General features: G+C 52.1%; 1 protein-coding gene across 2 annotated transcripts in view; it reads right to left on the bottom strand.

Annotated features, from left to right (window-relative positions):
* MAP6 (microtubule associated protein 6) overlaps positions 1-14,952 on the bottom strand; it is a 68,933-nt gene that overhangs the window by 2,056 nt on the left and 51,925 nt on the right. The window contains exon 3 of one of the 2 annotated variants that reach the window (XM_036260166.1): positions 14,735-14,931. In XM_036260166.1, coding sequence (XP_036116059.1) covers positions 14,735-14,931 — 197 coding nt within the window. Of the gene's footprint in view, positions 1-14,562; positions 14,932-14,952 lie in introns of those variants that run through there. The other variant, XM_036260167.1, reaches the window with a different exon arrangement.

Raw genomic sequence — 14,952 nt, 5'->3', positions numbered from 1 at the left:
CCAGCAAGTGGTGATGCTAATAAGCAGACCAGCTTTTAATTGGCTTTATTACTGCTTTTAAATTCTCTATAGACAATGTACCCCACTGTTGCCTGTGCCACTGCCATCGCTCCCATCCCTCCTTACTAGATGATAGGCTGGGACTCCCCATTCAGGCAGTTTTCCTATGAACAAAACCACCCTCAGGGACAACATAAAACTCTCATTGACACTGACTGGACATCGCTTGGTTACACAGTGCCCTGTCGGTCTCCCAGCTATGAACCGCCCCACCACTCCCAGTAAGGCTGGCAGAAGCAGCATTCAGAGTGCCCTCTGTGCGAAGGAGACCAAGCTGCGCCCCCTGGGGGAAGCCAGGCACATGGGTGGTGAGGGGAGACTGGCTGGATTCAGCCCCATGCAGCCCGTAGGCCAGTTGTCCTTGGGCATAGCCAACCTCACAGCCAAGTCTGCTGCCCTGAGCCAGATGTAAGGCTTTTCCAGGCAGCATTGGACACAGATCCTTCCCATCCAAGCCTGTGTACTCTCTGCTGGGTTTTTCTCAGCTTCTGTGCTGCCTATGGCCTGCAAGGTCTTGGGCAACTACTCAATCACCATAGACCTCAGTTTCCTCACCTGTAGAATGGGGATAACAATACAAATGTCAGGAACTACTAAGACAGAGGAACAGATGATCCTTTTAGGCAGGGATCTGAAATCATAATTGTTGATATTTGTAGACTGCTTTGGTGCATCGCAGGAATAAGTCCAGTATTATAATAACTAGGAACAGTTTACTAAGTGCTCACACACTGGACCCTTATGGCAGCCCTGGAGGAAGGCAGGGCAGGTGGTGGCAGCCCTGCAGCCTCACCCTCCTGCACTGTCCCCTGGCCACCATGCTGTTTCATACACTCCCAGTGTTTTCCTTTCTTCGTGTCTGCTGCCTGCGTTGCTCTCTTCCACCCACTTCTCCCTGTCTGTCCTGACAATTCAGCTCCGATCCCCCCTCCTCACCAGGCCCTCCGGAGGCATCTCTCCACACTAGTTTTGTCTGTATCTCCCCGGCAGCAGCACCATTTTACAGCCTCTCCCCACATTCATAGGGTCCCCCATTACATGTCAGGTCTCCCCCATTAGATCATGAGCTCCTGAAGGCAGGGGCCATCGTCCTGGCCTGCAGCCCCAGTGCCCAGCACAGTACCTGGAACAAAGAAGGCCAAATGGAAAGATTCACAAATTATTGTTGCTGAAACCTGGTTCATCATCCACCATGGCCCCAGCCAGAAACCCAGAGTCATCCTGGAGACCTTCCTCTCCCTCAAAACCTTCATCCAGCCATCAAGGACCATCTGTTCCAGTTTCTAACACATATCTCTTGAATGTTCCCATTTCTTCCCCTCCCTCTCTCCCCCTCGCCAGCTGTGCCATCACCTCTGTGGACCACTGTCAAACAGCCTCCTGACTGCTGTCCCCTGCACCTCATCCCATTCATTTTTTTTTTTTATCCTCACCCAAGGACATTTTTGCATTCATCTTCAGATAGAGCAGGAGGGAGAAAGGGAGGACAAGAGAGAGAAACATTGACATGAAAGAGACACATCGACTGGTTGCCACCCACACGACCCCAACAGGGGCTGGGGACAAACTGCAACCGAGGTACGTGTCAGTGGGAACCGAAACTGGGACTCTCCAGTCCACTGGCCGACGCTCTAATCGCTGAGCCAAACCGGCCAGGGCCCATTCATATTTTATATAGAAATCAGAATGATCTTTCAAAAAAGCATCTCTTCCCTGCTTGCAACTCGCCAGGGCTTCACCTTGCACTCGGGGTGGGGTGTGTGTGTGTGTGTAAAACCTGTTACATAGCCCCCCCGGCTGACCATCCTGCTCCCACCGCCTTCCTGCTCCTGTGCCCCAGCCTCGCAGGACTCGATGTTGCTCTGTCTGCCCTGCTCTTTCCATTTACAGCTTAGCACATGCTGTTGTCTCTGCCCGGAACGTCCCCTTGCTCCTTCCTCCATTGGTTAATGCCTGTTCATCTCCCATCTCTCCGCTCACTGGAGCACTTTCCCAGGGAAGCCTTCCCTGACCGCAGATGTGACCAGTCCCCTGCTACAGACTCTCCGCCCTTTCTTTCAAGCCCGGTGTCACAGGGGATTACTTCACTCTTTGGTTTCCCTACTAGACTGAAGCATTCAGAGGGCAGGACCACGTCATATTTGCATATCATTGTATTCTCTGTGCCTAAAACAATATCTGGCCCAGGGAAGGCCCTGACTAAGTAAATACTTGTGGAATGAATGAATGAGAACCTTTTCAGTGCCAGGCTCTGTCCTATTTGTAGGATGAAATATCTCAAGGTTACATGAGACACCTTGAATCTTAGGAACTTGATTTTCTGGCCTTCTTTCCGTTTCCACGGAGACAAAGCAATGCCTCCTGAGTACACACACACTGACCTTGGATCTGTGCTTTTTCAGAATCTGGAAGCAGGATTATCAAGCCCTGCCCCAGACTCTCTGAGAAAGGCCTTCCTTTCCTTCCACCGACTCCTGCCCTTGCACACGATTCTAGTCCCATAACCCACCATGTGGGTTTTTCTCCACAGTCTCCTGCTGGGACATCAGAGCAGCCCAGAGCTGGGGTGCTGCTCCTGCCGTGGGCCGCGCTCAGAAGTCAGGGACCTGTGGACGCTGTCCCAGAATCCCTGCCTCCACAGCTTTGAAAACGCCCCGAGGAAGAAAGAAACTCATACTTTCTGAACAATGACCTCATGCCAGGCTGGTCATTTCTTATCACGTAAAGGGCAGCCTGCTGGAGGAGAAATTGCACTGACGGGACTTGAGGCCAGAAAAACTGGGTTTGAATCCCGGCCCAACTCCTTTACAGCCATGGGCTGGCATCCATGGGTGTGCCAGGCCCGGGCCTCAGTTTCCTTCATCTATAAACAGGAGATCACAGTGCCCACCTCCCAGGGATGTGAACACTCATGGCATGAGTCCTGAAATACGGGCGATGGTTGGTAAATGTTAGTTCCTAAGAGGGACGTAGCGATCTGGTCCAACTGTGATACTCTACAGATGGACACAAGGCCCCGAGGGGCTGAGCCAGGGCCCAGGTCAGCTCTGGCAGGAGGCGGGGTGGGGGTCGGAGGTAGGGGATGGGAGGGATGGAGGGGGACAGTAGACAGGGCAATTTCTTGGTTTTGCTCTCCTCCTGTCTGCCACCACGGGCCCTGTGCAGGCAACCACATTCCCCAGACTCAACCAAAGGTCCAACGCAGTGATGGAAACAACAGCTCCCCACGTGGGGGAGGGGGTGCCAAGGAAACCATCTTTGAAAGGTTCATTATTCTTATAAAGAACCTGCAGGAGACACGGCGTTCTCCAGACAAGAGCTCTGGCTCCGCCTGCTCTGCCACAGGACTGCACCGTAGCCTCTGCTTCAGCAGTTATCCCGTGCCTGGTAGCACCCGCCTCTCTGCTAGCCGCAGGCGAGGTTTGGCGTCGTGAGCACCAGCACCTAGTGTCCGGCTCATGGTTGTACCTGGCAGACATTTGAGGAGTAACGGATGGCTGGTGTACAGCTTTTTCTCGTTATTCTCTTTTATATTTTCCCCTGTTATCCATTTACCGGACAAAGCCTGTTAGGCCGAGTGAACTGACCCGGGGATGCCCTGTGTGGAGCAGGGAGACAGACCTGCAGGCACACACCATGGACATGACACAGCCACCAGAGTGCCAGCTCCACCTCGGCCCTGCCCTCGGCCTTCACCAAGCCTGTGTCTCCTCAACCAGAGAGCCCCAAGTTCCCTTCAGGGGCAAGGATGCCTCTCCGTGGAGAAGTCCGCCCTCTCTGCTCTGTGGAAGCCACTCCACAGAGCCAAGTCCAAGGCATCAGGGCTGGAAGGACAGACCCGAGGGCCCTCGGGTCTCCTGAGCTTCTGCCGCTGTCCCCCTGCCAGCTGGCCTGTCACTCCCACACTGCCCCAGGTGGGGCACACAGCGGCGAGGCAGCCCATTCCTGTCAGGTCCGCTCGCTCCCACACCTGCTCTGCTCTGGGCGCGCGCTCTGGGGCCACCCTGCCGGAGCAGGCCCTGGCGCCCGCCCCGGGCCACCTTCCAGAGAGCTGAAGGGGTCTGAGGGGGGCAGCAAGTGTGTCCTTAGGCTTCTCTGGGCAGCAGTGCCCCCCGACAGCTCAGACACGCAGCTTCCAGAGCCCTCACTGTGCTCACTGCTCTCCTCGAAACACCTCGGTGGGCTCCCCATCCCTTGGAAAGTGGGACCTCACAACTCAAATGATACTGCCGGTGTGGGTCCAAGCAGGACACACGGCGCCGCCTGGAGTCTACATCTCCCTGCATGTAGCCCTTGGCCGCTTTCGCTCTCAGGCCAGCAGTGCCGCCGTCCACACCACCCTCCCGTTGGCCCAGGAAGCCCCTCCTCAGAGACTGAAGAGTTCCTTCCAGGTCACTTCCTCAGGGGCCGCCGACCCTCCTCCTCCGGGTGGGGTGCTCCTCCTGAGTTCCCTCAGCAATCCCCCAGCCCCTCCCCCTCACGGCAGCCCCATCAGGTGAGCAGCCAACTGTTTAGTAGCTGCCTCCCCAGATGGGGCTCTTCGAGGACAGAGACCGTGTCTGCTTCATTCTTCTTCGCTGTCCTTCCCTCTTTCCCTCATTTTCTTTCCCCCTCTCTCCCTCCCCCTCTGTCTCCCCTCCTTCCTTCCACAGAGTAGGGAACACAGCCATGGGCTGGCACACCCCGAGACCTCCATTCTAAAGGAAAACCGAGGAGAGAGCCTGCACCAGATCAAATCCCAACAACCACGCGGACACGACACACAGAAATGTCCTAGCGTCAACTGTCTTAGCACCTTCCTGCCCTCCCAAACTGTAACTTCTCTATGGTGTTCTAAGAGGACTTTATATACAATGTCTGCCAGGCAGACAGGGGTCACCTGCACCCCCATTTGTGGGTGGAAACGAGGCTCAGAAAGGGAAAGTTGCCTATGGTCGAACAATGAGTTTGTGGCCAAGTCAAGACCCGAACCAAGGATGACGAACTGTCAGTCAAGCTCTTTCCTCTCTGTGATAATATCCCTCGTGAGTGTGACTTCAGCTACTGAGATTCCAAATGTGTCTGCAGACTTTTGAACCGGGTCTGGCCTGAGATCACCCTGGTTGGCTTTGCCTGGTGCGGGAGGCTGCAGCTGTTGACCTCTGCAGGTCCCCAGCTCCCAGATCCCAACTGCATCTCCTGAGAGAGTTGCCTCTCTGGGGACCAGACCCCCAACAAACAGTCCCCCTTTACCTCTGCCCTTCCTGTATCCACTACACAAGGACACCCTCTATTCCCCATAAGGTTCAGTAGACTCTGGTAAAGAAGCTGTTTCCAGCCAATAGCAGCATCCCGGTTTGAGACTGACCATCTATTCCCACCCCTGTAAGCCAGCCGATGGGTCCACCAGCCCGGGGCCTCACAGAGTCCACCAGATGCGGCTCACCAGCACAGGAGGAGCAGCTCGGGGGACCACAGCTAGGGAAAATGCTGCCACCGCAAGGCTTCGTGGGGCAGGAAGTTGAGGGGCTGGGGGGCTGGGGGGCTGGGGGTGGTAACTGTGCAGATCTAACTCAGCATCTGTGACCTTCATCCGACTCATTTTTCACAGACAGCAAGGGTACTTAGAGTCATCAAGGTTTTGGAGCAAGGAAGGGGCCGGACGGAGAAATGGCCATTTCAGGAGGAACGCTCAGCTTTACAGTAGGGATCCCACAGATGGTCCCAAGTACTGGGCCAAGAATGGGTTTTAGTCACACAAACTCGGCTTCGAGTCTTGGCTCACCACTGGTAAATTGTGTGGCTTTTTTAATCACCAAGTCTTGAATTCTTTTCTGTCAATGGGGATGACACCTACAGACTCTCTAGCCTTTATTGTGAGGATTAAAAGAGAACAAGTGTGTAAAGGCCAAACACATGTTCATTCTCTCCCCCTAGGCTGTGCCAATCTACAGTTCACAAAAGTGGAACCAGAGACCTGGTCAGATCCCCGGTTCCGATTTTCTCCCCAGGGCAGGTCCCCCGCAGGCAGACGTTCTCTGAAGTGCAGAGAAGTGGCTACGCCAGGTGGCCAGTGGTGACCGTTTCTGCCCTGTGTTGTTGTGGTCCTTCCTGCTGTTAAATACCTTTTCTCCATATAACCTGCCAAGAGGAACTGAATACATTCCCACTTGTACAATAATTATTTTAGGAAGCATCCTTGGTTGTTTTAACACCAAGAAGACAAAGTCAAGAGCAGAGTTGACTGTCTCCATGGACTGCTAAGAATCTGCTAATCCTGCTAATGACCCTTTTAAAATGTAAAGTGCTGGACGAAGGCAAAGCACAGCAATGGTTCGTTCTTGTCTAGCTCTGTGCTCCTGGGAGCTTGCAAATCAATTTCTGTGCGTTCCTCCCCCCTACCTAAAGCAAAGGATGGGATCTTGAGCAATTAATCAAAATTGGCTTCATGTGTCCAGAGGCGATCAATGAAAATGAACGTGTCATTGCAGAAATGGAATCTGTCCCCGGTGATTTATAGGCTGTGCTCAGAGATGAGGGGCCCGGGGGCGGGGGGCGGAGACAAGGCAGCCAGAGCCACACTCCAAGGGTTTTCTCTCCGGCTGTTGTGCCGCAGGCAGAAGGAGTGGATTGACCAGTTGTAGCTCCAGCTACCACACTATTGGGCCCAAGGGTGGTAAGTAACAGGGACGTGGTGGTCAGCAAACTACCGTTAAGTGAACTACTGCCAAGGGCATTCCACTTTACAGTCTCCGTTGTTCACAAGCATCCTCACTGGACCATCTTAGCAGTCCTGTGAATCAGAAACAGGTACCCACCTGCTCTCCCGAACTCCGGAACCAAACAGGTTCGAATAACACTGCATCCCTTGCTGACCAAACTCATAATTTTTGAATTTGAGAACCAGATAGATTTAGAGAACGTTGAGTACTTGTATTGCTATTTACTTCTTTGAGGCTTAAAGAAATGAAGAGACTCAGCCAAGGTCACACAGCTAGTAAATAGAGCTTGGATTTGAAAGCAGGCCGATTGGCTCCAACTCCCAGCCCTCTTCCAAAGACGGCCCCGGAGGGCGCCTCTCTGCCATGTGGAGTCAGGGGCTCTGCACTGAGCAGGGAGTGGGGTTAGCCAGCCTCTTAAGATTACTGTCCAGTCAAGCAAGAGTCTGCGTACTCTTGAAGTCAGGACTGTTCAGAAAGAGGGACAACGTAAAGTACAGAAGCAGGCTGGGCGTTATACAACCAGCTTTGACTGCTCTGTGCTGTGACCTCTCTCGAGACCACCTCTTTCATGTGAGCAGAGCCAGTCATTAGGCAAAATAAAGCCTTATGGAGACACCACAGTGGATATGGAGGCAGATGGTGAATGTCGTCATTCACTCGCTCTCTCATTATTCATTCAACAAACACTTGAGAAGACATTCTCGGTGGCAGACATTGGGCCAGAACCTAGGGCTACAAAGGTGAACAGAAGGATCTGGTCCTTGCCTGGGGGAGCACAGTCCAGTGGGGGACACACACCACACACACACACGAGCAGATGACACAGTTTATGTAGTAAGTTCCATGGTGAAGACACACACAGGGAGCATCTTACCCAGCCTGGGAGGTGCGGGAAAGGCTTCCTGGAGCTGTCCCCTGAGCGGAGTCTTGAAGGATGAGTTAGCCGGGTGGAGAAGCAGAAGGGCAATCTGAGCAGGCGGGGTAAAGGCATGGAGGCGAGAAGCAGCATGGTGCACTGAGAGACAAGAAGCTTCCGCAGGCCGCTAGGAGCCCACACATGGTTGAAAGCAGGGTGTGATATGGTCAGATTGGCATGTTCTAAAGACCCGTCTGGCAGCTTAAACCAGTAGCGGTGGCAGTCATTTCTTTCTCTCAGCATCTGACGTTCCCTGGGCCCCAGAAAAGATGTCTGGGTTGAGATGGTTAAAATGCAATACCAAGTTCACCAGCGATGGAGGGCCATTTAGATGAGGACAAGGGACAGAGAGCTAAACTCAGTTCCACTGTTTGAAATAAAAGGCACAAAATGGTGCTCTCTGATCCAGTGCCTCAGGTAATGAGCACCAGTGTCACCTTGGTATCTCCAGTACCACGTATACTTCTTAGGAGGAGAATGCATTGGGTCATTCTGTATTCAGTAACCATGCATTCTAGTACTCAGTCCATTAGTACCTAAAGGAGAAAACCTGTCTATTTGGCTGAGACAAGTGGTCAATTTGGTCAGGATGTCTGGGCCAGTTATGTGTGAATCCCTGATCAAATTCTATTTCCCCCAGTTTGCATCTGGGCCCCAAGATTGAAAGAGGGTCTAGGCAAGCCTTCTGGAGGGCCATATAGCCTGACCAGACAATGGCTCTGTAGCATGGCGGTTTAGCTGAGTCCAACTTGTCTGCAACCTGATTCACTGCAGACGGGCCCCGGCCTCCCTCCGGGAAGGGAAACAGCGCAGGCTGTGCGGCAGGAGGCCTGAGCTCGTGCTTCCTTGTCTCTCTGAGCCCGAGCTGGCAGGTGCCCCTCCTCTCTGAGCTTCCCCTTCCTGTCCCTACCTGAGCAAACACCTGCTCCACAACGTGAGGAGGGGTCAATGGAATGGCACAGAAGTACTTTGTAGGTAATCAATGAATATAAATTGTTAGAAAAAATGTTATTGTTTAAGTCTGTGGACTCGAGATTATTCAGTAGCTGGAATTCCTAACCAGATTGTTTGCCCCAATCAACTGCATGTCAGAGATTAATCATAGTTAACTATCTATTAGAAAGAGAGAACACAGCCCTGGCTGGTTTGGCTCAGTGGTTAGAGCGTCAGCCCATGGACCAGAGAGGCCTGGGTTCGGTTCCTGCTAAGGGCACATACCTTCGTTGCAATTTGTCCCCAGCCCTACTTGGGGTCGTGTGAGTGGCAGACAGTTGATGTGTCTCTCTCACATCGATGTTTCTCTCTCTCTCCCTCCCACTCTATCTGCAAAAAAAAAAAAAAAAAAGAGAGAGAGAGAGAACACAGACCTTTCGAGCGGTGCTGTAAAGGGAAGGGGAGGGACCTGAAAAGACCTGTATTTAGTGTCCACTCTGCGTTCCCTATAGCCATTATGTCATTCCATCCTCACTCCTCTGCTCTGAGGTGGGTATTAGTGTCCCTGCATTGAGGACACCAAGGCTCCAGAAGGCCAGTGACGCAGGCTTGCAGAGCCGCACCGCTTTCCACCCAGGGAGCTTGCAACCAATGCACTGCCCACGGTAGCTAGTCGTCACGTGATAAAGAACAAACTGCAGGCAGGTACCTCGGAGAGAGTGCGGGTTTGGTTCCAGACCACCGCAGCAAAGTGAGTACTGTAAGACAGCGAGTCATACTCTTTTTGCTGGTGGAGGGTCTTGCTTTCAATTTGAAAAAAATGCAGTATCTCTGAAGTGCGATGAAGTGACGCACAATAGCACAGGCATGCCTGCAGGGACCGACGTTCATTCGGGTAGTACAGGTGTTCCAGGGTGGGCTGGGCGTTACGGGGGTCTCTGCATCGAGCAGCAGTGGGATGGAGGAGGGTTGGACTATGTGCTTGGTTTTGCAAGAGTGGAGCCTGGCAGAGGGCTGGGCTGGGGTAGGACCTAGCCTTAACTGTTGATGGTCCACAGGTGACATCCTGAAAGAAATGTTTTTATACCTGTGGTCCTGAATATGTAAATGCTTTAAGACGTTTTAGCAGTAAAAGGAACTTGAAACCAGGAAGACGTGCTAAAGGAGTTCCTAGCCTTTGTGAAATAGGTCTTGCCATTCCCCACATCTATGAGAAGCAGGTTATAAATGTTTACACTCAAGTGAAAAAAAACGAGGAAAGAATTGCACTAAGAACACACAAACACTAAAGAAGAGTTAAACAATACGTAACTAATTTAGTAATAATGAACTATCTTAAAACTAGAGGGCTGATTGGAATTTTGTTTGCTGTCTTAGGGAGGTGGCCTTAGTAATGAGCTCTGGATCCACCTGGGCTCTGGGCCCCACCAGGGAGCACGGCAGAAGCGCCGGCTAAGGCCCTGGGCGACCCGCCTGCTGGGCAGCACGGAGAGAGGTAGCCGGGCTCCCCGCTTCCGCTTTCTCCGCTGCCCGATCCTCGTCCTCTCTGATCCTGAGTGTGTTCCCTTCTCTCAGGTTATTCTGTCTCCATCCATGTGTTTTCCTCTCTGCTTCCATCTCACTTCTCTCTCTCTCTCTCTCTTACCTTCCTTTCCACCTCTCTCAATCCCTGGTTTTGATCAAAAACAATCCTTAACTGATCAAAAGAGAGCCGGATAATATACTTTAATATGCTTTTATGTATGGTTTATATAGTGAACAGTATTTTCTGTTTTCTGTCTCACACCAAAGCAGGCAGGTGGGTGTAATTTTTTTCTGTTAATCTAGAAAACAAATATACAGTGTTTTTCATATGTATGGCCCTTGACTGATCTTACCAGGCCTCCTCCCCCAAACCCAGAAACTGGGAGCCAGCAGTAGAATGCAAGTCCCAGGCTACAGCTCCTAGCCTAAAGCAAGAGAAGACCTGTGCTTGTTGCCTGATATGTGGGTGAGGAGCATGATGGCAGGGAGCATGCAGAGGTGTGGGGTGCAATCCAGGTGTATGAAATGGAGATCCTGGTTAGCACCTGCCCATTCACACGGTGCCAGGCCCTTCTGTGACAGGCTCTGTCCCCGTCCAGCCTTCGCCTTGGCCCCTGCATTGAGGACGCCGAAGCTCCAAGAGGCCCGTGACGCAGGCTTGCAGAGCCCAGTGCTTTCCACCCAGGGAGCTTGCAAACCGACAGAACCAGTCCGCCAGGACCTGCGCTCACCTGGCGTTGGACCCCCTCCACATTTTTGCTGTGCACTCCCTCTGCCTGGCATGCCCTGGCCACCTGGTCATCACCTGCCCATCCACTGAGGTCTTCCCTGATCCACAGAACCAGCTAGAGCAACTTCCTCCTGTCGCCCCACTGGGATCAGAGGTGGGCTCTGTCATCCTGGTTTCCTGGTGCCCAGCACAATGCCTAGCACAGAACAGGCAATCAGTCAACATCTGCTGGAAAAGACAAGAGGGATCCCCATAGAATCTTTTGTCTTTCACGTTAGCGGAGGGATATCAAAGTGGGCAAACGTGGCCCTAGCTCTGAGGTCCCGCCCAGATCTGCTCTCCTGTCTGTAGGCCTGAGCCCGCATACCTGCATCCTAGCCACTCTCCAAAGCTTGCTCTCCCATGAAGCCTTCAGCTCCCTACCCCTGCAGGAAGGAGCCTGCCCTTCACTGAGCGCCCAGCTACGCGGTCTGTTGTTACCTTCCTGAGACCGCTCTTATGGCTGTTTCCACACCCCCATCTTAGGCATACACAAGACTGTCACCCTGTACCCCACACAGTGAGCCAGCCCGGGAGGGTAGGACCTCCACAATGGCCAGATTAAATGAGTAAGTGAAGGCATCTCTGCCATCTCTTGGGAGGAGAAAAAGCCGGAACCGACAGCCCTGCTGGCTGACAGGAAGGGGGTAGAGAGTCAGGGCCCCGTGTCCCAGCAGGGCGAGGAGGTGCTGAATGCAGGCGGTCACTCATCCCCAGCAACATGGGATCAAAACGTTACACTACCTTGTCGGCCAGTGGGTCTCCCGGTCCATCTTCGCCTTTCCCAACACTTAGCTCTGACTGCTTGCAATTAGTATCTGAGAGGCCATCTAAAAGAGGCAAGCTGCATTATGGACAACCCCAGAAACACTGCAGGGCACAGCTCCTCTCGTGGAGAGTGGCTCAGATGGCAAAGGTTGGTCCTTCGCCTACTCAGCTGGGCCTTATCAAGGAAATAAGATCAAGAAAGTGGTGTTCGTCTTCAGCATTTATTTATAATTGGAAAAACTGTTTGTTTGTTTGTTTGTTTTTGTTTTCTGAGCAGGCACAGACCACAAGCACGTCACAATCAATTGGCTATACATGAATATTTTTGTCATTTTCTTACTAACAGCAGGAAGGAATAGCACCAAGAGAGGTGTGCGCTACACATTACATACACAATCTGTGGTATGCAACAAAACCCAGGCCACAAAATTGTAATTAGACACTCCTGTCTGCCTTGGCCAGGCAGAAGTACGACGGACCGAATGGGCACGCCAGCGGGAACGCAAAGCTGTGGGGGCCCCTGCCCAGCTTTAGGGGTTACTTTTGCAGGCAAGCAAAGCAGACAGTGGCAAAGCTTTAGTCCTCACTCACTTGCCAGGGGAGTTGAGGAAACCATAGGGAAATGTACAAAAATGGGCGGAACAGGCAATTGAAACTTGGTCACCTTCGGGGAAGCGAAAACAAAACACTGTGTGTGAAACCAAAATCGGTTTCCGTCAGTAAGTCTGGGGTACCGAACAAGACCGGCTGAGTTGTATTTGTAAACAGTCAAAATCAAAGGAAGCTTCTTACCAGTGAAGTGACACAGTCATAAGTCAAAGTGAAATACAAACAGGTGTTAAAAAGGTGGGGATACTGAAGGGTTCAAAAAGACACTGTCCGGGTCATCTCAAGCCTCAGATCAGGTGTAGGGAACTTAGTCCCTGGGGCTGTCAGGCGGGTGGCAAACTCTACAATTTGGGCAACACAGACTTGAATCACACACAGGGATCAAGTCACATGTGTCCTTCTGGTTGTGCTGCTGTGGAGACAGATTTATCTATACGACCCGTCGTGTCTGGGACAGTATCTGGCACACAGGTGTTCAATAAGTGAATATTGAGTGCATGGTTCCCTGTGCATTGTAAAGTCTGATTTACTTGATCTGCAAACATACGGCTATGCTATGGAGAAATCCAGACTGTGGCTAACATCAACATGTCTGGCTGATTCCAAATCTTGAGAGAATGAAATTGGCAAACTCTCTGGACACAGTTGAGATCACGTTGACAGAGCTCTCTGGTTAATGGTAAGATTAGCTAGCAAACAGCTGGAATCAGTGCTGAGACCGACCCTGGTCATTTCCAGATAGGCATCAAGATCTCATTCGTAAACACGAAACACACTAACGTGTTCTACCTTCTTCAGTACTTCTCCTTCCTCGCAGTTCCGTGCCCCGGGGCGGAAGGAAGGTGGCCGCGGGCCCGCCAAGGGCTTCGTTCTCAGGGGTCCTGTTCTCTCAGCAAACATGGCCCGCAGAACACGTGCCTAGTGAATCCACAGGACACGTCTCAATCGGCTCCAAGGTGACAAGCAGAACAGTGTCAACAGAGACGTGGCTGCTTCAATGGTCAGAATGTGAAAGAGCACCGGGAGGCTCTGCCTTGTCCAAACCCGAAGGACCCAGAGGCCCATCTGAGGTGAGAAACTGGGAGAACTTTGCTCTGCGCCGCTTTCATTACAAAGGAAAAGTCAGCCTGAGCAGGGGCTTGGCGTCACACAGCAGCCCAGCGATTCCCTATGCTGGCGACAGTAAGCACGTCAAGGACACGAGAAATAAAGCATATTGAGCAACATACACACCACAGGTTTGCAAAGGTAATCTTTCCAGCAGGTATTTGGGGTTCCCTCACGAGCACTGGGGTCCTCTCACAACAGCTCTCTGACTAATGCCTACAACACAACTCTAGCACAGCAAAGGTGGCACCGGCCGCCACTGGAGGCTTTGGCCACACAGACACAACACACAATTCATCGAGAGCTGCTTGTATTCGTTAACGAGGTAAAGAATGCTTGCTAATCACGTAGCAGGGAATTCTGGTCTCAGCTGAGTCACAGGTATTTCCCTACCCTGAAGCTCTGAGCAGCAGAGCAAGAGCAGTTTGGGAAGGGACAGTGAACACTGCCACGCCTGTGACTACGTCCACTCCCTGCCCTGTGTTCCGCGGAGGCAGGAGAGTCACCTTCTATCCCTACACTATCCCTACAGCGTGAGCTTTCTTCCTCAGTCACCTGGGACCAGCTGCTTTGCAAAATCGGCAGCACTGGGCCGGCAGCCAGCTGAGGGGAAACAGGAGACAGTCACTTCACTTTTGTCACCTTCCTATGAGGTCTAATACACCTGACCGTTACCCGGCCCTAGTTTTAGTCATCAGTGGCACACCTGTTACTTGGTAGACACTGTACAGCCCACCGATAGGAAAAACTAAATGCAGCCACACATTTCTAACAGAAGATTCTATGAAAAAAAAAATGGCTTAAACCTAACAGACACAACTAATTTTATTTGACATTAAGGCCAAGGTTTTCTCGTGTTTTTAAAAATACTTCCACAAATGTTGCCAATTGCTGAAGCTCAGGTTAAGCTTCTATAGCACATGAGAACTCTCTGGATTTGGAAAAGAACACCTTTACCTAACGTTCCAAATTGGTCACTGACTCTGACCTTGGGGAGGACTAGGAGGAGGACAGCCCACAGACACTTCCAAGCGCTACCAGGAGACGGCCTGCCTCCCTCACCAGCATGCGGTCTACCTGCCGTGGGAAGGCACCTCCAGTGAGCCACGTGGGTTCCAGGGGCCCCGGGCGTGGTCCCTGGGCCACACAGAGGAGAGGCACGCCGTGTGGTCTTCAAAACAAACAGCATCCTCCGTTTTTATAAAAACCAAACCAAAGAGCTCCTGGAACACTCAGGACCAAGACAGAGGAGAAGCCTCTAATACATTTTGTGGCCTTTTTTTTGTTGGTTGGTTTAGAAAGAGAGAGAGAGAGAGAAGAAGAAAAGGAAAGTGCAGTGAAATTTACTCTTTCGCCTCAGCCAGTTTATTGTTCATCTCTTTACTTTGCTCCTTGTCGTCGGCTGGCGCGGCGCTGGGGGCCTCCGTGCTCCTTTTCTTGAAGGCCCGGCCCGACACCACCTGCTTGTCTTTGGACTTCCTCGGGGGCTTATGGCTCGCTGAGCTCTTTTTTGGTTTGGAGCTCTGAACACCAGGTTTCTCCACCTGCACGGAGAGACAGACAGA

Source organism: Molossus molossus, unplaced genomic scaffold, assembly GCF_014108415.1.
Source record: "Molossus molossus isolate mMolMol1 unplaced genomic scaffold, mMolMol1.p scaffold_m16_p_13, whole genome shotgun sequence".
Taxonomy (NCBI): Eukaryota; Metazoa; Chordata; class Mammalia; order Chiroptera; family Molossidae; genus Molossus; species Molossus molossus.
Note: the sequence above shows the minus strand (reverse complement) of the source record. Positions and strands in the feature narration are given on the sequence as shown.